The sequence below is a fragment of the Varroa jacobsoni genome, unplaced genomic scaffold, assembly GCF_002532875.2.
Source record: "Varroa jacobsoni isolate VJ856 unplaced genomic scaffold, vjacob_1.0 contig00150, whole genome shotgun sequence".
NCBI classification, from domain to species: domain Eukaryota; kingdom Metazoa; phylum Arthropoda; class Arachnida; order Mesostigmata; family Varroidae; genus Varroa; species Varroa jacobsoni.
In genome coordinates this window covers 91,928-117,317 of record NW_019214420.1, presented here as the reverse complement: position 1 = coordinate 117,317, position 25,390 = coordinate 91,928, and the positions used below count along the sequence as shown (strand labels likewise).

The following is a 25,390-nucleotide window of genomic DNA, read 5'->3' as shown; positions in this document are numbered from 1 at the left end:
CAGGTGCGATGACCGGAAAGATCGTTTTCATTAAATCCGATATCAACAGATACGTCGAACAGGGCGTATTATCATCAACACAGCACGCCACTAGGTTCAGCTTTACCTATGCAATACATAATATAGAAACATAATGAAAATTTACCACTGCTATGCTCGGCTTCTCTTCGATTCAAACACTGCGCGGTGACACGATATAAATGTTAACGTTAAAAACTTTCCAACTCTAATAGGAATACAACGACAACGGTTGTTGTTGAAAATTAACGCTAAGTTACTTCGTATATTTTACTTGATAACAAAACACATTGTTAACTGCCGAGTCACCGAACTTCAAATTTGCGTAAAAACGATGCAGCAGTGCACAAAGGATACTGAAAGCACAGGCTATTTGTGGTCTAACAGGCAAATGTGGTATCTTGACGAATTCCATTGGAGCATCGAGATACTGCCTACAGTTAACTGTTTAACGTATGCAGGATATTTAGGACAACACAATATTATCAAATCGTTTACCGTCAGTATTTGTACCAGATTAGTCTAATCTGGCGATAAATTTACATCCGATGTTTTTAAATGAATCTGACTGCTCTGAATTTTTCACTCCTTGTTTTCCACACATGTCCAAGTCCACGCGGAGGCTTATTTACCTCCAAACAGTAATGACAACCGACTATGAAAGAACCTGTAAAAATATCTATGATGTTCAACTCTGTGACATCTAATTTCTTTTACCCTAACTTTTCCAGCGTCCACGCAATTTCACATCACTCACCTGACAAAGATTAGCTTCGAGAAGCTCCATAACAAGGTAGACATCACAGAAATCGCTCACGTTGGCCTGCGGCGTAAAGGCGTTTAGTAGGCCAATGATGTTCTTGTGCGAAACAAGCCGCATCAGTTTAAACTCGCGATATGCCCGCTTCGCATGAATCACATTTTGAAAAGGCTTTGAAAGCTTCTTGATGGCTACGTTTCGACCAGTCTCAACGTCTAGGGCGCGGCTAAAATTGAGCGATGCATCATCGTCACCAATAAATAGACCTCTTGTAATGTTTTGGGTAAGAAAACAATGAGTTGTCTACCAGTACAGGTGTGTAACGAATATGTAAAAGTTTAAATTTATGTAGAAAATTTGAAAAAGTTGAAATAGTATATGATCGCCAAACACTGAATTAGGTTAAATGTTATTCCAACTGTCTATATTTGTCAATAGCTAGGACAGAGGTTAATAAAGACGAACTATTTCCATACGTACCACACAATACCTTGTGCACCTGCGCCTATTGGTTGTAGATTCTGGTATCGCTTGAGCACCGTAAACGAAGTATTTCCAACCTCTGTTTGGTAAAACCTGGCCTCATTAAAGTTTTGATCCATCGACTGGGGCCCGTTTCCGTTCGCACTTGCCAATGTGTCTCCCTGTCGTGAAAAGGAAAGAGTAAAGGATTTGGCACATCCACATCAAGAGGGCCAAACTCCATTTTCATTCGATAAGGTCAATCTTTAAGCGAACTATTCATTAGATCAGTGACTGTCATGATTGATGATGAATAAAATGAATTTAACACAGCCTCATGCATTGTGAAAGTGTGCAGAAAATTGCTGCGTTAGGTTAAAAAAAGCGTGTGTTCGTCGTTTCTCATATACGATTTACCGGCAAATACCGGCAGAGGTAACGTCAGATGGGCGGAACTAAAGGATTTAGTCATACCCATGTAGCACCTCAAGGTGGATTGTGCTGCTTTGGTTTTATAAATTGTTATGATGATATTTGATTCATTCTTTCAACGCATAACGGCTTAATTAAGATAGATACCTGATTATTTATCCAATCTTAGATATGTTTTATGAAGCAAATAGTATAGTATGTACCAGTCGCTAGCGGGCAGTCGAAGTTATGAACATTTAGCATCTATATATATGTGTATATACGAACATATATATGGACGTTCATTCGCAACAGGGTAAGAGTTTCGAACGAATCTCACACTTACATTGTCAAAGTTATTGTCGACGGCGGTGTTGTTATTATTGTTGATTGCGTTATTATTATTGTTATTATTGTGTGGAGCAGTCATGGACGTCGTCGAACTGAAAAGCACCTCTTGAGGAGTGAGGTTGCTTGGTAGGCACGATGGTCGCTCCTAGAAACCGAAATTAAATTTCAGCATTGTTAGTAGACTAGTTTGACTACGTTGGTGCTGAAGTAAATGGGGCGGCAAATTCACATAATTCAAGTGTTGGGTTTCAACTCTAGCGGCCCAGTTTCATGGTCAGCCTTAATATGATATCACCCTCAACACGTACTACATTTGAAGTTGATCCCCATCATGCCACAGGTGGCGATCACATCCATCACGAAACATTAAAGGTTAAATGTTTTAGCTCATACAAAAAAGTTAGCAAACAATATAGTACTTTCAGATTTTCGACAAATCATCCATACAGTTATCGGCAGAAACTACTGCGTTAAATGTCTCACTTGTAATGCTCCTTAGGGAATATATTTACAGGCTAAAAGAAACTGTGTCTTTCCGACAAAACAGCAAGTGTCTTTGATATCAATTTTTTTTTTTACACAATCTGAAGTCATTGCGAAATATTGTATAGAAATATGAAGTTTTCCAAATATATCCAAGTTCCTATCACTTACAGTTAATTCCAATTATTCTGTAAGCATATTGAATAAAGTTAATAGATAACAATTCGTTTAGATCAAGATTTACGTCAAGATACTAAAAAGTTCTGACTGGCGAAATCAGAGACATCAGCACTACACTGCGATTGCACTCACGATATCATAGGCATAATAAGTTACAATATGTACAGATACACGTTTGTACGAATCATTTGGAAGTGAAAATTCTGGTAATACCGATATTAGCTGGTTGAGTCATTAGGGTCCAAACCCTGAACTTTAATCAAAAGCTTATTGTTTCTTCCTATAGTTAAAGCACCGTTGACGTACGCTCACCAACTTTCCTCATTAGCTTTCGATGAGTTTCAAAAAATAAATCAAAAAAATTTTTAAAAAGAAAAATCCAAGCTATAAATTGAAAAGCAGCGAAATTGCTCGGCTATTTTTCCTGTCATGAATCCTACATCCACAACTAAAAGGCATAAAACGAACATCTCTTTCAATAAGCCTCTGCGTCTAAATGCTTGAGACTGAAAAGGAAATGTCAACAGTAAAAGATTCTAGCCTTTGCGATTGGCGGAAAACCGCAACATCGCATCTGATAATATCTAACTCGAATAGCATATCAATCTCTTTAAAATAGAAAAAAAAAAAAAAAAAAAGGCTACAATATGTATTGTTAATAATTTTTAAAAAACATGAATAACAACAATACACGTTTTAGCCAAACGCCTACGATGTGTAGTAAACAAACAGTTTAGGTAGGGTGGTAAACAACGTAGGTGAAAATCGACCGTCGATAAATGGGTTCCATTTGGAAACGCTCCTATTTGTCCTAACCATAAAAGAAATTAGAAAATCTTTCTCTTGACCTTATTTTCGCCACTTAAATATCTATCCGACACAAAAACTAAAGGGCTTATTCATCGCTAAGGGTTTTCTTACCTAACTAATGTGAAATCGACACTTTGCAGATCTGTTCGGTGCGTTTACAATTGGAATGGCTGTACTGATAGTAAGGAACAAAAGGTCAGAGAGAAATTTGGCAGATATTGGTAGCTTACTTCGTACGTTAGCTCAGTGGATAACGTTTTCGCCTGCTAATAATGTTCTGGTCTACGTTCGAATCTGAACGCAAGGACACTTCGTTTCGCGTTTGAAGCCAGCTGTTAGATGAAGTGGTCAGTGGCGGCGCCGGACGTTAAAGTCGTCGAAGTATCTAGTTTTGATATCGATTTGTCGAAGTTACAAAATCGTTTCGAAAGGAGTACGTAGAAAGTGCACAAGTGGAATATATATATCTAAAAGATAACTGCACTCTACTGATCTTTAACTTCTGGTCTGTGTAGCAAAGTTCAATAAACAACTGGGAATGATGAAAAATTACAAAATGGCACAAACCGTTAAAAATACAAAATGTTAACATCATAGACAAAGTGCATTGTGCCGTCCGAACATCCACAATGACAGCTGGGTCGATTCCTTTTTTTTTTTTTTTTTTTTTGTAATAAACGCAACTGGAAGACGAGTTATTTCCTATACCTACAACGCTGTAAACTGTGGAAATAACTGCTCCAAAAAATATAGAATATGAAGATATAGTAAGCCGTAATGGCATTTGACACCGGTAAGCCTATTGAACTTTTCGTAACTGTGTAATCTTTAAGGGGTTACTCGAGCTATTTTCGATATCGGAAAGCGTCAACCATGACGCACTGCTACAAGTCACTATCAAATAATAAATGTAATACTGTTTAGTATTTGTTGAAGAAGGTAGCAGTGCGAACCTAAAACTACGTACATAGGTGGTACGTATGTAATGCAATGTAGGACAAGTTTCAAGCTTACATAGAGCTTGCATGTATGATATTTTCTAAGAATTTTCGTTCGTCCAAGATAATTGCTATCAGTGTCTTGGGTCACGATAAATTTCATTTTGTTGCCTATATTTAATTTCGATGGCACTATTGATCGAGAAATTTCGATCCACAGTCGAAACCCAACGCCTAGCTCTTGGGTCAATACGGTAATAACAGTTATGAAATAGATTACTGATTGGATAATAGCAAATTGCACATACATTCAAGCTGTCCATAGTTTGTTGTCGGACCACTTTTGTCCTGCTATGTGGCTGTCAAGCTTCGCCGTTCTTGACGTTCCTTCCATACAGTTAGCGTATAGACGCTGAACAAGGCAAGCACCGCTTACATAGACAGTGTTCTCCGCCTCGGAAACAGCCAAGACCCGATCCTCGGACTCAAGATATTCTACTTTAGAAAGGATGATGCACAGATGTTTCTGTATCTGGCAAATAGCCGTTGTAACTTAGCGGTGGTGAGTAACTGACTATTTCGTCCATGGTGCTATTAGCGTCGATGCTTTTACGACCTATACAACTACAATATAACGAGCTGACGAGCGGCTCGTCTATGACAATGAGCCGTTACTGCAAACAGGTGTTATATCGTCGACGGTTTTTTTGCTTAGCGTCCTTGTCGATCTAGGTAAGATTTCTTCAAGTCGGCCAGTTGTGTTCACCGGGACAAAGTGGTTTTGCCTAACGGCTGCTCTTCACGCTTCTACCTCCGTCACTACAACTAGTAGTATCGAAAATTCACTTTCGGCCGGTTACACTATTTTCCGCTCTCCCGTCCAGGCGAGGGCAAGTCAAACGTTGACTGTTTTCAGTCTCTGGTCGAATCCTTCCACGAATCGAGAGTTACTTGCTAGACAATGTTCATTTCATCAAGAATTTATGGCCGGCGATGCATCTTAGCAGCAGTAGACGACGGGTGAAGGAAGGAAGGACGACGGCGATGAAAGCAACAACACTAGCAATTCAAGTACAGCAAACGGCGTCGAAGGCTGAACGATGAGTATATAAGTGGTAACTTTTGCTCGTCGGACAACCCGCAACAGAACGAGGGTCTTGCAAGACTGTCAAAAAGCATCTACGCACGAATCACTGTTCTTCGCGCGAACAACGTGATTGACACGATGTTACCTATTAATTGATCAACTTGATTTCGGCATAGAGAGAAATTTACGCAGTCCAATAGCTCGAATGTGTTATTTGTCAGAAGTCCAAAATTAGTAAGGCACAATAAAGCTCTAGGTGGTTAGCTCAGGTGTGGAGGTTTCATTCCGTGCGGTGAGAAAAGCTTGTTCTCTAAATAATCTAGCGTTTTTGGCTAGGTCGTATACCGTATTTGTAGTAGCAGAGTAGAAGAACATGTAACGGTTAAAAGTATGATAGTTTCCGAAACGCGTCTTTCTAAACTCTAATAGCATCAAAAGGTGGAAGTTCCGCTATAGGCGGTGAATTGAGCGAGCTACGACAAAAGCTTGAATATGCCGTTCGCGATGATCGGGGCCGATTAAATTCCCCTGTTTAAATTAGTCGCTTTCCGATAGACATGTAAGAGGCTAGAGATAAGTTGCTTTAACCAACTGCACGATCGAGAAGCACAGTACGAAGAGCAATGTACAGTTGCTTCGCTTAAGTTGTTTGCCTGTTTTGACAGTCGGAGGCCTCGAAGGACGCGCTAGACGCTAGTCAGTAGATATTAACTGATTCTTCTATGCAGCCGTAGAACTTATTATTAATTATCTGTCTGAATACGGCGACGAACGATATGTACCCGATCGAGACGCGAACAGATATCGTTGTGTTGTTCCCGGTGACGGCTGCGGTTTTGGCTACATTTTTGCTCGATCATTCGCACCCTGCTGGACTGAGAGTTTAGTTATGCACTGGACAATTAATGAGTCCATTGACGTTACAAAAACGTCACACGTACTTAAAACACGATTTCAATCAGTTACTTTCTATGAATCGTTCCTAGTTTCGCCTGCGTAGATCACTGGCAATTACGCCGATGCAGTACTTAGTCACCCAGTTATCTTCGACAGGAATATATGTAACGTATTTGCTTGCTGCTATAATGATCAGTCGTCTGTAGGGGCTCCTGCGTCGGCGTGATCGGTAGCTGTCGATGGGAAAGACTTGTTGTTGCCAAGGGTCATGTTGTACAACTGCTAGCTCTTTATCACTAGGCTTCTCAAAGTATCTGAGACGCGCTCGTTTCAAGGCTAACTAGCATATCGGCAACGGTATCAGTGAACATTGATGACAAGATTGCCTCAAGAGGGAATCACGGTAACCAATCCAGCTATGTGACTGACGCCGTAGCGGTTAATAGTATCGTCGGATAGGGCCACAAGCAATGAGATGAAAAGTAACGGGGATAGACTGATTTAATACCAAACAGTAAAGCCTCGACTACGTAATGGCACTGGCTTTTTTCCGAAGATCAACTATTGTGGAAATGCTATCAATGCCCAGGAAATTCCCCGGAGATGGCGGATGCTATTTTTCCTTCGTTAAGTTCGGTTTGGCATGGTAGAGAATCTGCAAAGTAGAACAACGTCGAATAACAACATTTGCCGAATGAGTTCAACTTTTATATATCAGCGCGCCAAGTTCACCGTAATCAAATTCACAACCTCGCACTATCACAGTCACTTCGTAACAGATCCGCAATCATCAGAGGGGCTTGTAGGCCAATAGCACGGTAGAAGGATAGAAGTTAGACATGACAGGCAGACAAATTAATGAAATCAGCATTTGTCGCGACAGAACGGCACCACCAGAAGTCGTTATCAGCTGGCGTAAACCAATGTGTCCATTGCAAGTTATCTGTAAGCTTCGAGACAGCAGGTCACCTTGTGGAACTATATGAGCGGGACACGCGCCGAATGCTTACAGCAGGCAAGATACAGAAACAGCGTAAGTACCCAGGGTAACTGTGGCGTCAGGGGGACTACTGACTGCAGGCAGCTCAAGTAAGAATTTGTTGAGCGGATGCGAGTACTGTTTGCTCGAAAACGATTGTTTCCGTTAATGAGCTGCTGTTACCGCTCTCGCTGAGGTCGTGAGCGCCGTGTCGTCGTGCACAGAATCATGTGGCGGCGTACTACCCGACGGGTCTTGTTGGCGCCAGCCAATCCGCTCCTATCGCTGGACAGCGGCTGAGTATAGTATGTGCTCTCTTGCTGCAGATTGTCTCTTGCCTGGCGCAGTGTTCCGTAGCCGGCACATCCGCACTTGTGCCGTTAGCCGTCGTGCAGGGTTTGCGGGGGTGCCACTCGTGTAGTACCGGTGTACGCTTTACAGCCGAGCCAGCAGCAGCAGCCGCTACATTCAACACGGTACGCTGATGCAGGCGTCCGCCAGAATGGCGGCAACTCTCCGGTATCTTTCGTTTAGCTCGACGAGTCATATATACAGAAACGAAATCATTCGCCGCTACTACTGCTAGTACGACTCCGCTCGATAGAAGCAGGCCCGAACACCGCTGTATATAAAGCTCTAAGCTGTCCATGCCTATGTAGTCGGTAGCCTGCTACCGCAGCAGACCCGTAGACAGTCAAGTCCAGAGGCTACTCCGCCCTCGAAGGCGTCATAGAGTCTGGAGCGCATCGATCTGGCCGATGGCCCGCCGCTAGTCAACGGAACGCCGCCCAACGCAGAGTCGCACAACTTCGCCTTTTGCTGGCAACGGCCACGCAAAAAGACCCAGGCCCTTTCACGAGAGGCTCCACAGGCCCCGCACGAAATCCCGCCAAAGCAAGACAGCTACACTAAACCATTACGAAGCTGTATAACGGTTTGGTTGCTAGTAGTACTAAAATACTGAAAAGAACTTGCGCATTGCCCGATGAGAAAGTAGGGATAACATGGACAGGGAAACCGGGCCATAACGTTCTCGTCATTCTCGTTTTCCGGACTGCCCCTGGCCTTTCTGTCTATTTGCCCCAAGGTTAGTAGGCCTACGGGAAAGCCCCATTTGCCTTACTGTTCTTAGGAGAGACTTAGTATCGCCATAGGGTACAGATTAAGTCAGCAAGCGAGCAGAACAGAACGACCAAGGGAAAAATGGCCGGCCAGCTCATTACAGCTGTACTCGGTCAAAAGCCTTACTTCACCGAGCCAGCGGCGTTCTTAACACCCGCTAACCAAACTATTGCTTGCTCAAGCACTCACATTGCGTTCGGAGTCTGTCCGTCAGTCAATTATATTTAACACTCAGGGACCACACGACATCGGTTATTCAGCTAGCGTGGAAGCCGGCCTTTCGGTCTGCCCTGGTGCAGGGGGTTTCAAACGACTGACCACATGGCAAGCAGACGTCGGGTCGCCGGAGGTATAATGACAAAAGCGTACGGATGAGCTAATGTCTGGATCATACGTTCCCTCTATGTTTCTTTTCGTTCATATCTGTCGCTTGTTTACTCGCAGTGTCCGACCTCCGAATAAGTAAGCGTTAAAGCCTCGATGAACACGGTCATTTATTCCTTCTTTCAGTCGTGTACTCATGATAATGCAGTTGATGCTTGTGACGGCGATAATTATTTACACTTATTCCTTTTACACGTAATGAGATGCGACAGGAAAAAGGAGAAGGGAGAAGAAAATTATTATCATATCTCTGTATAAGTACAGAAATAAAGATGCGCCTGAATTTTTGTCTTCGAATCGTTTCGACGTAACCCAGTAGACATGAACGAACTAATCTCCACTCAAACTGGGCCATTATAGAACTTTTTTTTTATTGAACAACACATAAGTTTGAGCTGCACTGTATACTATTTAAAAACTTGTGAACAGTTCAGTAAGTTCACGATACTTCTAATCAGTGCGTTCTATTCTGTTCCAACGCAGCGTAGTTCCGCTGTCGCTTATTACAGAAACGACTTTAAGTACATTGTTATACAAGCACTATTAAGGGAAAGGAAATAAAGCGTTATATATTACGTTTGCTATTTCCTACACATTAGGTGAGTCTGAAGTGAGCTTTCCCGCCTAGCGGCAGTGACTACATACCTCAGAAGGGACGTCGAAGAAGCTTCGTGTCTTAACGCCATTTGATAAATCCCAGTAAGATAATTTTGTTGGAAGTCCTTAATTTTATAGAATGTCCGACAGAAGGCCACAGTCATCATATATTTACTATCTGTCTTGTTATGGCGCCTTTACACACCGTCGAATAACAGGACTAAAAATGCATGAACGCAAAACGGCGACCGATCGGCCAGTGGTGATGTCAAAGGCCTAATAGAAGATAAAGGACCTTTAGAGTCGGAGGTTTGTCACAAATTTAGATTCGTCTACTTCAATGCCAGCATTAAATAACACGACGAAGAAATAAAATTTCACCACATTATGCATATAGAGTATGTAAAATGTTTAGGTAAACTGCTCGTTGTCACCAGTAGGTCATGAAAGAGACGGACGTAAATCTACATTCTAAAAACTCAACTTACGTATGCAGTTTTTAGAGTGTTTTCGAACATGGTTAGGTTAGGTTAGGTTAGCGTAATAGGTAATTACGCTAGCAGGTGATGACACCGTCTCATCATAGAATACTTGAATATACCGCAACATTACCCAAAAAATATGTATGCATGTATGGATATATATAATTCTAAATCGAATTTATATACCCGCTCTGATACACTGCCGGCTCGTGCATGTTCTGTGCAAAATTTGTCAAGTTACGGTAAACAATAGGGGCATAGAGAAAGCTAATATAATGATGGTAACCTCGAAATGCGGCACTGGTTGCGTCCACTTTAGTATTAGCGGTACATATGTATACTTTGTCCCATCGAAGGTTTAGCGATAAACAATCAGTTTGTTAAGCTTACATTGGGACATAGGTATGACATGGCTCCACGTTTTGATAATCTCTTTAAAAACGTGTTCGTTTTGATCATTTGTTAGTATAAAATTTTATAATTTGGAGGTATTTTTTTTTTTTTAAATAAATACGCTCGATAAAGGTACAATGTTGTACAGGCCACAAGTTTCTTCTGACGTTCACTTCTCTGCTGCTAGAAGTGAATCTTATATAATATAAACTTATTAGGTCATGTGATCTCTCACCTTCTTCGACGAACGTGCCCGAACGAGAAAAAAAATGAAGTGATCTTGTACAGCCGATAGCGGACATTGTTTGCGGTACGACTTGGACGCATCGTCGCTATAAGTACGTCTACAGCGTTAGTCGAGCTAGAAAAAAAAAACCCTGCCCGTACAAATGTATTAGATACGTAGAATTCTAACGAAATGCAAAAGTAATGTTTTGGACTTTGTGGGCTGCTGAAAATAGCGAATATAATTATCTGATACGATATCCTGAGAGTGTTTGTGTGTGTTTAGCCTGTATAGTAATTTGTTCATTTATTCAGGCAGAATGCAGTCGTCAGAAATGCGTAGACAATAGAATTATAGAGGAAGTGAAAGGGTCATTTTCGAAGCATAACTAGGTTTTCAAACGCTCGTCTATAAAATGTTAACAAGTTACGAACGGAATTCATGAAGCAATTGTACGTGTAAAGGGTGTAAAATTCGATTAAACCCATTTGACGGCTCGATAATTACTCATGGAGTAGATCAATATATTTTGATGCTTTTTGAGATACGCTACCCCGGTATTGACGCGCAGGGATGCACAGCAGTTGGTCAGGCTCAAAAAAATGAACAAAATAAAGATTATAAAAGGAAAAAAAAAACCATCTATGAACGAAATTTCACTACCCTATCAATGTGAGCACAGATGCGCTCTGACTGATGAATCGAGTGAAAAATCAGGCATTCTAATATACGTCTGCTATTTTTATTAAAACGAAATTTTACGCTGATAAATTGCAATTTACGTTAAGCAAGTCATTCTTGTTGTCTCTAGCGGATTACATACGAAAGACAATAAAGATTTTCTGGTAATACCTCCGTAAGTGTGCCGACCGTGGTGAGCCTTATGAGCTCCATTGCTGACTGAGGTTTCTGTATGTTCTCAGCCGACAGCATACTTGACCACCCAATGATAAATTGCGGAACGGTAAAAATCGACCTTAATCGAAATTAAGACGAGACCCACAGCGTTGCGTAACCCAATCGATACACAATGAGGAGTGTATTACTGTCCCGCGTTTGTTGTATAATACACTTCAAACTCCTTAGAAGACATCTCTTTTAAAAACACTATTTATACTTAGATGAATTTTATCATTGTGCCAACATGCGACGGTTACCGTAAAGGAATCTCAAGTTCCTGTTGTCCTGATCATTGACCTAATTGTTCATCAATTAGGTAACGTAATCTTGCCTGACGCTTGATGAGAATCGAACCCTAATTACATCCATCGAGCGTAATGCACCACTTAGCATCGAGCACCGCCATTTTTACAGGGAGCTACACCAACAACATCTTACGGTATCGACGGTAGCGTTTTACTGGTTTATTTGAAAGCCTTCTTCATTTTCGCCAATGACACAGCAGGTCAGTGGAACAAACAACCTGGCCAAGTACCGATTGGTATGGTTCGGATGTCCATAGACATTCCAGATTATCTTCAAGGGACTGCAGCAGCCGTGTCTCGGTGGACGCTATTATCTCGCCCATCAACCGGTTCTGGCTTTTTCGTTTAAGCCGGAGAAGCACGAAGGACGCAACAGAGAAGTTAATAGCCAAAACTACAACTGGTATTTGTACTACTACAACTCGCCACCGTTAACGTTAGCTCTATTCAATGATGGGCGGTTTGTTTGTTGTTTACTAAATACCTCTTTAGTTTGTACACTTTCTCGACGATTGCCGATCCCTTGTGAGTCTCTATCTTTCTCATGCGCTTTTGTAGCTTGGCTGTGTGACTAACTTTAAGTTATTGTGACACTGATGGGCTCTCGCTTCAACTGTGACAACTTGAATAGAAATTTAGGGACACACCTATCGTTACACGGGTATGTCATACGGGCAGTAACGCAAATTTTAGACGCTATAAAATAGAAGCTATTCACTCCTACGAGGGCTGACAATTATCCTTATTTACCCCTTTTCCAACTCGTCATCACCGTCACAAATGTCTTAACCTACACTATCTATTAAGTAAGAGTTTCTACTCGTGGCGACTATATTTGCTGGCAGTGATAACTAATGGTAAGCAACGCTATACGTAAAAAAGGACGCCGTACTCTTCTAGGCTAAAACGATTTAGTCGGCAAGCGAATGATCTGAATGAAGGGATGTTACTTCGGCGAGTTTTGAGTGTATCATCATGTAGGAAAGTAACAAGTCGACGGCCTATTGAAAGGATCGCCTATAGATAAACGTGCGCCTTCCGTAGAGCTGCCGGGCCGCTGGCAGCGAGCAGGTAAGAGGGGTTGCTTGTTTGAGATATGTAGGCGTTTATCTAGTGAGCGCAATTTGTCACCTATATAATGATCGCAGACCATGTTTCAGCCACTCTTAACTAAGCCATTTTAACGTAGGCAGATGATTGTGGAAGGCAGAGTCCCCTCAACGTTGCGGTGCTTCTCCACAGTACGCCATTCGAACACGTAATGTCTGTCTGTTCTCGTCGTGGGCGATACGTGATGGCAATAAGTTAATATGAAGCTTATCTGTGTGTATTGATTTAATGCAATGTTGTACGGTAGCCAGCTAGAACAGGTGATTAATCTGCTCTTTGGCACCCACTCAAAAGCGTCGTCAATTCCGATCGTCAGTGATTCGTAATAGTATATTTATAACATAATAATACATTTGCCTGTGTAAATCATCAAGGAGTTCATCAGTAAAAATGTGTTGTTGCACAGGGACGTTGTTAGCACTATCGTAGCTTGCGGGATTTTTAACAGCGGGAAATATGTTGCTGTTTCGACAGGTATCAGCGCACATATGTGATAACGTGTATCACTAATAATTATTGTACGATGCAACAACGTCAGTTCTTAACGATAAGTTCATCTACCTGAGAGAAGTCGAGGTAAACAATCGAAGTTTATTATTGGTGCTGTTATTATCCACTGTTTTACGTAAAGTAAATGATATAGTAGATTAAATCGAATCCATTATAATACGTAAGTATGTACTGAAGATAACTATCCAGAGCTGTAACGAGATTAGCCTAGCATCTATGAACAACGCAGTCAATTCGTCGTCGTACTAAGCGTCTTCGTATCTTTAGCACACGAACATACGGCTGTCGGTAAGGAAAAATAGGCCTCTTAGCCTGTTGCATACGCGCTTCCAACAAAAACCGCACCTAGTATACCAACGATCGGTCGACGACGCTGAACATCGTCACCTACGATCATAATAAGCACAGACGAGCGAAGGCAAGCGGCGCGAAAGGGAGCGATACGGCATCCACACAGTTACAACTTGCCGTTGCCGCTAACTACAGTAGAGTTGTAGACTGGCTCAATTCCACTTCCCTTGGCTCAGCTTCACTTTGTCGGCGTACGACGATAGTGGCACGACCGTTGTCTTACCAGCCCCGCCAACTGGTCGATGATTATCACGGCTGTGACGGAGCAGCGACCGCTGCGTGCGACCCAGTGACGACGGCGACAGTGATGGTGACGTTTGTCATCAGCAAACGCCAATCGTATGGACTATTGAGGAAAAAAACAGCTGCGGAGATAGTGCGCCAACCGCTCAGCGACCGCTAATGATACAACGACCGGCGCATACAGAGGGAAAGGACCAAGTGTCCACCTAGTATCATCTGCGACGGCCAAAAAATCCTATCCGTCCATACCCGCTACTATCTAATAATTGCTGATCATTCACAGACGAGCTGCTGAACTACTTTGGCGCGGCGAGCCTTCGGGAGGTCATGCGATTCGAGAGGCGCGCATATAATATGAGAAAAAAAACTGTGAATTGTAGAACCGATTCGTAGATGAGCGTCAACCTGGCTCAAACTGTATTGTAGGGAACGGCTGTCAGCAGTAGCAGTAGCAGTAGCAGCGGCGGCGGCGGCGCCTGGCTGGCGTCAAGTTTCGTCGTCGGCTATTAGAGTTAAAGGAAGCTTTTGGCGTCGAATCGTAATCGGAACTCGAATAAGTAATAAGGATAAGCCTGCTCGTAAACAACGACCCCCTGTCTATAGGGGTGCAATGCCGATTGCGGACAGTGTGCCTATCTATTATGTATAGTCACGATCAGGAACGTGAACAATAAACATCTGCCAGCTCGGACGCGGCTCGAGTAAAAAGAACTCTAGCCGCTAGCCTATAGGTTGTCACTTGGCCCTTCACATTAAACACACATGTGCTACTTTCGAGCAAAGTCATTGAATATACGGAATGCGCTTTAACTTTAAATCGGAATGGGCAAAGGCGGACGCATGTACTTGGGGGTTAAATGTCAAACTTATTATATCAGCCTCATGTTTACTAGATGCAAAAGTACTATTAATGCCGGGCTGTTCATGAATGACGTCCGCCAATAGAGTAGTTTGCTAGTTAATATATTATTGTAACAAAGCCAACTACTCTTTAGAGCAATTCTAATTCTGTTTAGTCCTATCTTGTAGCGGCAAAACCTTTACTGGCCATCTACAGGCTGCTCTAAACTTCTCCAAAGGCCCTATGGAGCACCGTTGTTTCACATTACTCCTAACAGTTAAAAGAAATCCTATGCTAAATTACACTTAAAAGCGTATGTATGTATGTATGTACGTACGAAGAACGTACCTTCAATTGAGAAAATGAGAATGTGCGTGCGTAGAGAAGAGTTTGCATTTTCACGTTTATTAATCTAATTCGATTCGGAGTCTAATAGAAGAGGACGTAAATTTCCGTGTTTGGTATTTCAGCTTCAATGATGATTACTTCATTGGTCAAGAATTAGTTACAAACGTCCCATAACGGGTTGGGTATATTAGCATCTGGGTCTAGGGAAGGCTATTCTCATTCACTCGTGGTACTTGCTAACCGCTAATGGGAACTGCAGAATGCTGAGGAAAGCTTCTATTGTATAGCGATGATGTAACACTGTCGTTCGACACAATCAAGCACCATAGGCAAGTTTGAGCTTTATTTAGCTCGGTTGTTCGAAATAGCTATGATTAAATGTAGCGTACAATTTGTACTGATGAAAAAAATTCTGACCAAGGCTCTGACTTTACCGCCATCTTGAGATACTATCCCTACGATTCCAATGGGACGTTTTCATGTGATTCTATTCCGAAGCTAAGCGAACAAGCGCTAAATAATACTTATTATTGAGCTTACTACAAGTAGTCGTATGTAATCGATAAATTAAATATACAATTTATGAGAGAATAAACTTTCGTGTAGAAACGCATACGTTTGCTTTCTCGAATGAGGCAATAACTTCGACTCACTTCTATGATCCTTTCAACTAAATTCTCCTCGTCCTAAATTTCAATTTCTAAGCGTATATCGGCTCCTCATTACCACCTCCATTAGTACAAATGTTTTGTGTACTGAAATTTACCACCCTAAAGGATTGGCACCATGTTTCGGATTACTCAGCGGTATCTGTATAAATACGTCTTTTTCGAAGAGCTTACACTCACCTTATTGATTGTCATTATGACGCACTATGCTATTGCCGTGTTGTACAATTATGGCGGTAAAAATTGACGTCTGCGAAACGCGTAGTGATCAATATCTCTTAGACGGAGGATGATTTGATGAAACTCTTCGGAGCCGCAACGTTGTCAAGGCTACGGATTAGAAAATACCGGAAACGATGGAAACCTGATAGCATTGTGCCACTTCCACCAAGTGTTGTTTTCCAGTGGCCAGACAATGGCCCTGTCCGTTCGCTCTCGAAAGCGAGAGAAGAAGATATTCCCTAAAGAAGTATGAACAAAAATCTGTACACGAAATTTGATTTTTTTTGCCGAAAGAAAACTCCAACTGTAGTCTTCACCCTTTCTCGATGGGGTTCCTCTGATATCATTCCCAGTCTGTTTGGTTCGCGCCCTTTTAAAATTCAAACTACAGCAACAGTCTGTTAGACGATTTTTCAACTGTTGGAGAGCTCTTCCTGTTGCGCGCACCTATCTATGCTATCTATACGCCACTGCGCCCGATAGCCTCGATTGTTTCTATGGAGGGGAGATAGGAAAGCGGCATGCACCTGTTCCCTGATCTAAAATCACACGAGAGCGGAAGCCGCCTTATACAATCCACGGACCAAACAGGTTTGCTATCCTCCAAAACTACGGCTAGTGGTACTTTCACACCACTGGCGAACAGCTGGTAACATGCACAACACTTCATACCACTTAAATAGGTGACGATACTGTTCCTCTCTTATAGGAAACAAACCTTGCAAAGCATGTGTATGTTGTCCGCTAGATCAACAGTTGTTGAAGGTACAATTGCTTACGGAAACGTACGCGTGCGCTAGACAGGAATAAACGATCGCTAGCACAGTTTCCTGCGCGGTTCGTAGCAAACTTCACAAACAGAACTATTATTCGTATTGTTGCTACAGACTCGCACGCTAGAGATGGCCTTAGTATATCCTTCTGCTCCGCTCACTTTCGACTGCAGCCATTGTAGAAAGGGTGCGGAGTAGGCTTGCTGACGGCTGCAAAAACCACATAGGGATACATGGATACGCTTGGAGCGCGTTAGGGTGTATGTGTTCGTTGGCCACGATCCTCACTCAACTCGATGAGAGGACCCACGGCCTCGGTGAATCATCGCTGGCTGGCCCAGTAGATTGAGCGGCCATTGAAGGACCAAACGCTACGCGTGAGAGCAGTCCAGGCGCCTAGGGAAAGGGTAGCCGGTGTAGCCGTCGAACTGTCAGCGCCATTGCGTGCACGAAATCACAGAAAATCAACACTCGAATGCTGGTAGAAAGGAAAACAGGCAAATGTACCTGTAGCGGAGACATGTCACCTGTTAGTTCCAGAAAAAAGGCTATTCGAATAAATCCGCAAGGCCCGATGTTTGACAATAATCACAATGGTCAGTAGTGGCATTACAATTCCTGCTCCGCACTAACAAAGCATCCAAGAACAGCATATTGCTGTTGAGAACGACTGGTAAGCTTTGTATGTATCTATCGAAGAGCCATTGTTTTTGTCACCATTAAGGACAGACGAAGTACCACAGAATCCAAAAGATGTATTTTTTAAGGTTGTTTGTAAAGGCGGAACGATACTTTGACGGAAAGATGGTAACCAATTTTTAAACTGTGTCAGCAATGACGCCTTGATGAATTAGGCCACTGAATAAATATATACAATATAGCAGGACTGCGCTGCTATACTTATGCGTCACGTATGTTGTAGCTGAGCTCGGGCAGAAAGCGCAGTTTTCTAATTTATTTATTTTTTTTTAATAGAAAAATATCTACGTGATACATTGTCATTGTATGAAACTACATAAACAGATGGTAAATCCGTCATAAACTAACTCACACCGCTGCCTATCGTACATTACAGCATCGTAACGTAACTTTCATTGTTACTATATTAGGACTAGCAAAACAACTCGAACAAAATAACACAATTAACTTTTTTATTACTTGTGTTTAAGATTACCGTCTTTACGTTTGTAAATCCACAAGGCTCTCATTGTATTCAACAATACCATCCCAGCAAACGTTGTTCTCAGTAAACGCGCAACTTTTCTTGTGTTCTACTTTCCCATAGGCTACTTAAGGAATTCAAATTACATGGGAGCTGTCGCTGCACTACATTCGAAAAATGGTCCTTCTTTTTTCTACCCTCCCCCAACCCCTTCCACGTTGCTGCTCCGGATGGAAAGTCCATGGTCTTCAGTGGCGTGTTTTCGGCCCTAATGTATTTGCGTTGTTAAGTCTACGTCGACAGTGGAGTTACACACACGGGCGCTGTGCCAACATCCCCATCTACGGCACCCTCATACGAGTCGTTTCAGAACCCTCCCCATGAGCCCAATGGGTTATGCTATGTCGTTGCAAGGGTCACCACGACGTACATGACTTTGTCGCAGTTGTATAAGGTAATACATATATAGGGCAGTGCATTTGGTATCGAGTAAAGTTTATCAACTGTTCGTCATAGGGAGCATCCTTTCACTCACTATTTCTGAAAATGAAAGAACAAACTTATCATGGTGAAAAACAGTTCAGCCGCCTTCACAAATCTGAGCAAAGGTCAGCGACTATACATTTTTTTTTTTGCCTTTTTAGCCATTTTGAGCATTTTCCTTTTTGGAACTTCTAAAGCTGTGATCAGTACAAAATTTGATTCCGCGCTAACGTATTTGGGCGATATAATTTTATCAAAATTATTACTTACCAATGTCATTTCACACACAGTTGTACTAAAGAAGTGAAGAAGTATACTTTGAAATTAACTAGTGGGGGTTTATGTCCCGAATCGAAACTGTAATCCCGGTGGATGGTAGTTATATTTAAATAAGTATAACTGCTAGGAATGGTACTTCTAATACATGTAAAACATATCATTAAAATTACTGCTTTTTTTCATTAGGTACTATCTCAACAATACGTTCAAAAGTAGGAGTCCGGATTTAGAAACCCCATTCTAAGGCTGGGTGTGCTTCAAAGGTGCGGATCACACTAAGTACATAGGGCTGAGAGCAGCTTTCTTCCTCGGTGGAGTATAAGGTACCTTTATACTTTTAAGGAAAAGTCGTCATACGATTTTTCAAAAAACTACATAAAATTAAAAAACATTTTCCACGATCATTTTTACGCACATTTCATGCTCAGCTAACGATTACGATTCAATTAACCGTCATTAACGTTACCGTTTGGATAATTCAGTCTAGAATCAGAAAGCGATCGATGCCTCCGATCTAAGCAAAAAAATAATATCTCATTCAGGGCTATTAAGTGATTCCTGAGTACGCTTAAGAGTGCGGCGAAACAGGCTCTTTGTGGTAATGCAGATTACCAGACAGAGTAACAGCAGTGAAAGATTATTAGACGGTATCAGTTGTCATAGAATAGCATTGGCTATATATAAATTAACGATCTTTTTTTATCAGTCGATTGGTTTCTGTCGTTTAGCACGCTATTAGCTAAGTGTAGATATCTGCCTTTGCAAATGAAAGTGGGCCTTTCAATTGAGATGAGTCGGAAACATAACATATACGAAAGAATAAACATACAATGACCGCTATGCGGAATTGGATCCCTTCTGCCCACAACGTTCTCATAGAGGTATGACATTTTGTGTTTGGATGGTACAAAGTTACCGTTGTCATTTATTACACTTATTTTCCATATTGAGTTTATTTACTATGTGTTTAAAGCATGTATGCTGGAGTAATGTAACTTTCATTTCGGCTCATAATAGATTCCTGTACTAAGCTTCAGATTAGTTATTTTAATTAACAACCCGATTCCCTTTCTGGTTATGGCTCTGTAATGGGTGCTCTTTCTAAACATTAGATAATAATATAGTACTTAAAATGTTACGAACACCAATTGAGCTCTCCTCTTCAGTTTCCAGTTAAAGTTCAAAAAGGTATGTAACTTAATTTCAGCCTTTTAGACAACACTAAGCTGTCTATTGTTCGAAACCTTAAAGCATGGACCATATGTCACTCCAGCAATTTTCATACACGCCTATGGTCGCACCCTAGCGAGGAGCTATCCTATCTATAGCAAGTTGTGCATGTCAAATGTCATTTGCTCTAAAGCACAATAGCTGTGCATCTTCGGCCCTTTTGCGCTTATTATAGATAGAAAATCTTCAGAGACCATTCTGCGGGGACTGTAGATAGTACATCCGGTTGACAGAGGCCTGGTTTCCAATTAAACACTTATCAGCATTACGGATCGAGTACTGAACTGTCAATTTTGTCAAAAATAAGTACTTTTCCCAATGGCGCTTTATTTGAAATTCGTTTAGACTTCAAAATATTGAGACTAGTGTCTACATGAAATAATGCCGTTGACCTAAAAAAATAAGTTTATTTTCGTATTTATTCCTCAAGCTAATTTTATGACTATTCATCATCGCCGCTGCGCTAACCGCCTTCAATTTCTGCACTTTTCTGACGAAGACCGAAAATGGCTGAGTTATAGCGGACGATTAAGTAAACTCGAAATTAGAACCCTGATCAGACACCCACTACGACAGATAGTTCCTCCTGTAGGGTTATCCCGAAGGTGGTAATTGCTGGTAACGCAAGAGACTGCATAGGGTGTATTGCTCTTGGCCGAATGAACACCGATGAGTATAAGCTACATCTGTTCGCACAACAATAGATCAACCAGACGGGTTCAGTCTAGTTGTATTAAACTAGTTGGCAGATCTATTCTTCCTAGACGTCACGCTATCAGGCACACAAACGGAACCTGCCCACGATATTGTGCCTGCTGCGAGGAAAGCTGCGCTGACCGATATAGTTCGCCATTTGCTAACCACATAGTGACTTACTTCTACCTAGACAGCAAAAGATCATAAAGGGTCGCTGAGTTACGGGCAAATCGACCGTTTAAGCCATTATAGACAATGAGTAGAGTAGTTGGGACATAGATGTACGACAAAAGCTTGTTCAGAGTTGTTCAACAGCTTTTTATTAGAGCTATTTGTGTTAAATTGAGTCCTGGCCTGGCTGTAAGTTTAAGCACACAGCTATGGAACGAAGGTTCAATGGCCAGTTTTCCGGTGAGTTTACGAATACACCAATTTTGACGATGATGATTTATGCCACTGCTGTTACATTATAACACAGAGATGAAGCCTTAATAATATGTTCCAATGGCAGAACTTGGCAGCCTGTCCAACTGAGAATAATAATGCCAAATTGACCAGTAACGATATTGTGCGTGTTTCTCATCACGGTTTCCTGTCACGTCAAAAAAAACTACGCTTAGTTGATCAGAGGCCTCAATTGTGTCGGGTTTTCGACAATCTTTCGTAGATAAATTGACCACCATCCATAAAGTTCATAGTAAATAAATGTCGTCAGCGCATAAATGGCAGTCAGAAGCATCAAATAATCCGATACGTGCAAAAATAGTACTAGACCCTTTCGTGAGAGCCGAGCGGTTTTAGCGAAACAGCTGAGTGAATGAGTTATCCCACCACAGCCAATGGCGATGTTTTAAGCAGATCAGTTTAGTCGTAACGATATTTTACAAGTTTTTGTCCTGTTAAGGTATTATTTCAATATACAGCTAACCTTTTTTCAATAGGACGAAAGTTATGAATGAACAGTCGACTAGGACGTTGTTAGCGGTCGCAGTAATATCAAGTATAGACCTTATTGTGCCCATTTGACGGGAACGAAATGTGCATCGACTATGGCGCAAAATTTAAACTAATCGATTAACAAAAAGGATCTGGCAAACATAGCCTGGAGGTCGTTCACCGCGATATTTCATAGAAGCCACATGACCCCCATGAACCCTGCTTATCCTACATACATTTCGATATCTGTGAGTATGTCTGTTTTCGTTGTTGATGAGGGCACCATCTTCGATGCTTTCGGTAAACGTTAAAAGAAGCTTGATGACAATATATACGATATAAGCTCTGCGAACAGATGCAGCGACACCAACAGCAAGTGCGGAAAATTATCTTTAACACTCGTCAGTCGTAGTCGTGTCCTGATATTTCAATCGTCAACTAGGCAAATCATCTCGGAACGTTCCGGGTCGCAAGCCGAAAATTGTTTATAGCATAATATTCAGATACCGGCTGCTTTTTCCCGCTATGAAGAATCGCAAATCACTAGAACGGTAGGAGTGGTTGTCGCCGTCGTCGTCGTACGATTCCTATTTCTGACATGTCAGAAACGCTCTATAAGCATTTTCGTATTATGACATAGCTAAAGGTAATAGTCTACCTGAAATAATAACAGCAAAATTAAACGAACACAGAATGGTACGTAGATGTTGTAAGTTAATACATAACAGACCTTAGAAACTCACGAATAATTACCATGGCAATACTGAATCGTATCTCTAGAGTGCATGGGACGCTAACGGCAGAAATCATAATACAGAAGCACAGTACGATGTTTTTCAGGGGAGAGGATCTGACCCATACGGATGGGTCTATCCAAAATAGTGCACTAGGCTTGTTAGCTCCAAATGAATAAGAAAAAAACACGTAGTCTAGGAACCCTAGACTCTTGGCTGACATAGATATACACTCAGTGTTTCTTCTCTATCGCCGAAAGCCTCGCCAATCAATAGGCGCTCTCCAAGACATGGCTGTCATCAGTAAATTTTGCCATCTGTCGAAGCAATCGTGGTTCATGCAGAGCAATATGGAGACATTTTTCTATAGCGTGCATGTATACAGATGATTAAGTCTAAATCTTCAAAATGTTACCATTACGATAAAGTTGTTTCCACTTAGTAATGAATTAGATGATTAAGCCGATACCGTCAGCACGCCTCATCAGCTGAGGCGTTTCAACAATAGGTCATATTTTCTATTTCAAATTCAAAAAAAAAAAAAAAAAATGCTAGGGGACGGTAACGCTGGTGATCCAAACGACCCAGAATTTCACAGGCCAATCAAGAGACTAAGCAATGCTAATTCTATTGAGACGTATGAGGTTGAGCAAAAACGAAATTTCAGACAAATCGTTGCGAGCACAATAGACGCAGACGTCGTTGTCGAAGTCATTACTGCGAAGACCCTCTCCAGCAACTAGATCCGGTACTGCAAATAAGCGATACGTAAAAAACGTTCCAGCGACGTGTAGATCTATTTTGCCAAATACTCAACACTAAAAACTGTGCAAATGACTAAAGGGATAGATATCAGAAGCTGTGAATAATTTGTTCTTTAATTCCGATCCAAGATAACTAACTGTAAATGGCATTTAGAAAATACCCTACTTCGTAGATTTAAATGACAGCAAGTATCATCACAATGTGCGGGTCATCGGCATCCGTCGCTTACGAAAAGGTTATGTTATTTATGACAATGTCGTAGGACTTTGTGAAAATGACATGTACATCGGCCTGGCGCCGTTGACAAAAATGCTGCGGGCACAGACGACAGCTGCGCTACGTTCTATTCACAGTGAAGATCAGATCACCACTGAAGAGGTTGAAGTAGTTGAAGCTAGCTGATTGTTGTCGCAACATTTGACGCCACAATAAACACTATAATTGGCATAGCGATTAAGGTCAGCACAGCGGATCGATCATCTGTACAGGCAATAAGCCCAGACAAATTGTGTACAGTCTCAATACGTTTCTGATTATGCTAAGGAAGGTGAAGATTTACACAACGACACCGCAAAGGGGGATCCGAGCACGAACTCTATAGACTGCGTCAATGGCAACAAAAAACCAAGAAGCCGTACGACTCATCGGCCCGAATTAGTAAAGCCATAAATATAACAACTGAAACTTCTCTGGGTCGGCCTCCAAATGGGCAGCCTCGAAAACGCGATATTTGTGTCTACTGATGATTTGGATAATGAGCATAACTTTCCAGGAAAACGCACATTACCTGTATTAGAACTTGGAACATTGTCTATCTATTATTATTATATTGGCGTATGACTTTAATAACTAACCTAATCTATTTGCAAATATCGCCGCACCATATACTAATATCCATCGCGTAGGAGTTAACAGTATATATGAGAAAATCGATGCCAGGTGCATTGTGCAGAGGCTTCTGCTTCTGCTTGTGCGGTAATAGCCTTGCCTTTTCAATTGTTTTCTAACAAATAGGAACTTCGTCGTGTGTAGAGAATCGGCGGGGCTGGTTAGCTCTCAAAAAACCTTCAAGCATCTTATGAGATACAACACCCAGAACAGTGTTTTATGTATGTGCAAAAGCTGTATTGTAGATGTCGATCTACTGACTGTATGATAGAGGGGCTATACTACTCTACAAATTATAAGATGCTGTCATAAAATCATCGGCTTGATCAATGATGTAGTCAGCTTTCAAGAAGTTCCCGTAATGACCCTTTGTGCCATTAATAAATGCCCAATACTGACTGCCTTTGGAAAACTCTCAGGCTGCATGTTATGTCCTTCATTACTTTTGATTGATAGAAGAGCAGGAAATAAATCTGACGCGTGGACATATTTCTGCTGTTCGCGATCAAAATCATCTTAGTGATTAACGTATAATCTGAAGACTTTTCGGACCGTTGTTCTACTTGGCTTGTAATGCTTCTGAAACTGCTCTGCGGCAAACACGAAAATACCTACCTCGACCTTCAGCTTTCTCTTCTTCTATCTTAGCTCAAGAACTAAACCATGAAAAAAAAAAAATAATTATCATCAAGAACTCGAGGAAAAGGATAATCAGTAGACTTATAATGTACGAATCTATTTACCGAGTATATCAAAGTAACAGACAACAACTTTTTCAAAGTTGCCAGACTCTAAATATCTGTACAAGCAACGAAGCATAATTTTGTCTATGAAGCATAGAATGTAAATCACATACATGCATATATAAGTATACGCGCTTGATTATCGTTGTTTGTGACGAATATCTACCGACAGCAAGGAACTATATCCAACTTTAGTTCCTACTAACTATTTCAGCGAGTACCTCTTTCTAGGCACTGTGTTCTTATATACCCCGTATAGATCACCATCATCCACCAGATACCTATCTTATTATCAATTCAGTACATTAATATGTATCATGTTTTATCTGTGTACATAATATTAGCGCGGGTCCTCGAACTTTGTCGCTGCATCTTGCCCACTAAGCAGCACCGTCGCTAGCCGTCTATGGCTCTCGTAGATTGCCGTTAGTACTATGATCGTGGATTTGCTTTGTCGCTATACAGAAAGTGACTCATCGGCCCTGTAGACACCGAACGACACGCCAGACGTCGCTGGCATGAACGGACCATTTGCCATTTAAAGCCAGCAAGAGGTTGATTAAAACAAACTAAACGAATCATCGAACGCTTCTCAGTCTCCATTCTTCTATTCCTATATTCAA

General features: G+C 41.6%; 1 protein-coding gene across 6 annotated transcripts in view; it reads right to left on the bottom strand.

Annotated features, from left to right (window-relative positions):
- LOC111270864 (stress-activated protein kinase JNK) overlaps nucleotides 1-25,390 on the bottom strand; it is a 35,273-nt gene that overhangs the window by 5,145 nt on the left and 4,738 nt on the right. The window contains exons 1-5 of one of the 6 annotated variants that reach the window (XM_086972670.1): nucleotides 10,590-15,943; nucleotides 9,528-9,755; nucleotides 1,998-2,147; nucleotides 1,259-1,422; nucleotides 776-1,004 (exon numbers count right to left, since the gene is read on the bottom strand). In XM_086972670.1, coding sequence (XP_086828796.1) covers nucleotides 776-1,004; nucleotides 1,259-1,422; nucleotides 1,998-2,081 — 477 coding nt within the window. In that variant the 5' untranslated portion in view covers nucleotides 2,082-2,147; nucleotides 9,528-9,755; nucleotides 10,590-15,943. Of the gene's footprint in view, nucleotides 1-775; nucleotides 1,005-1,258; nucleotides 1,423-1,997; nucleotides 2,148-4,721; nucleotides 5,788-9,527; nucleotides 9,756-10,589; nucleotides 15,944-16,036; nucleotides 16,784-25,390 lie in introns of those variants that run through there. The other 5 variants (XM_022851317.2, XM_086972671.1, XM_086972672.1 and 2 more) reach the window with 5 other exon arrangements.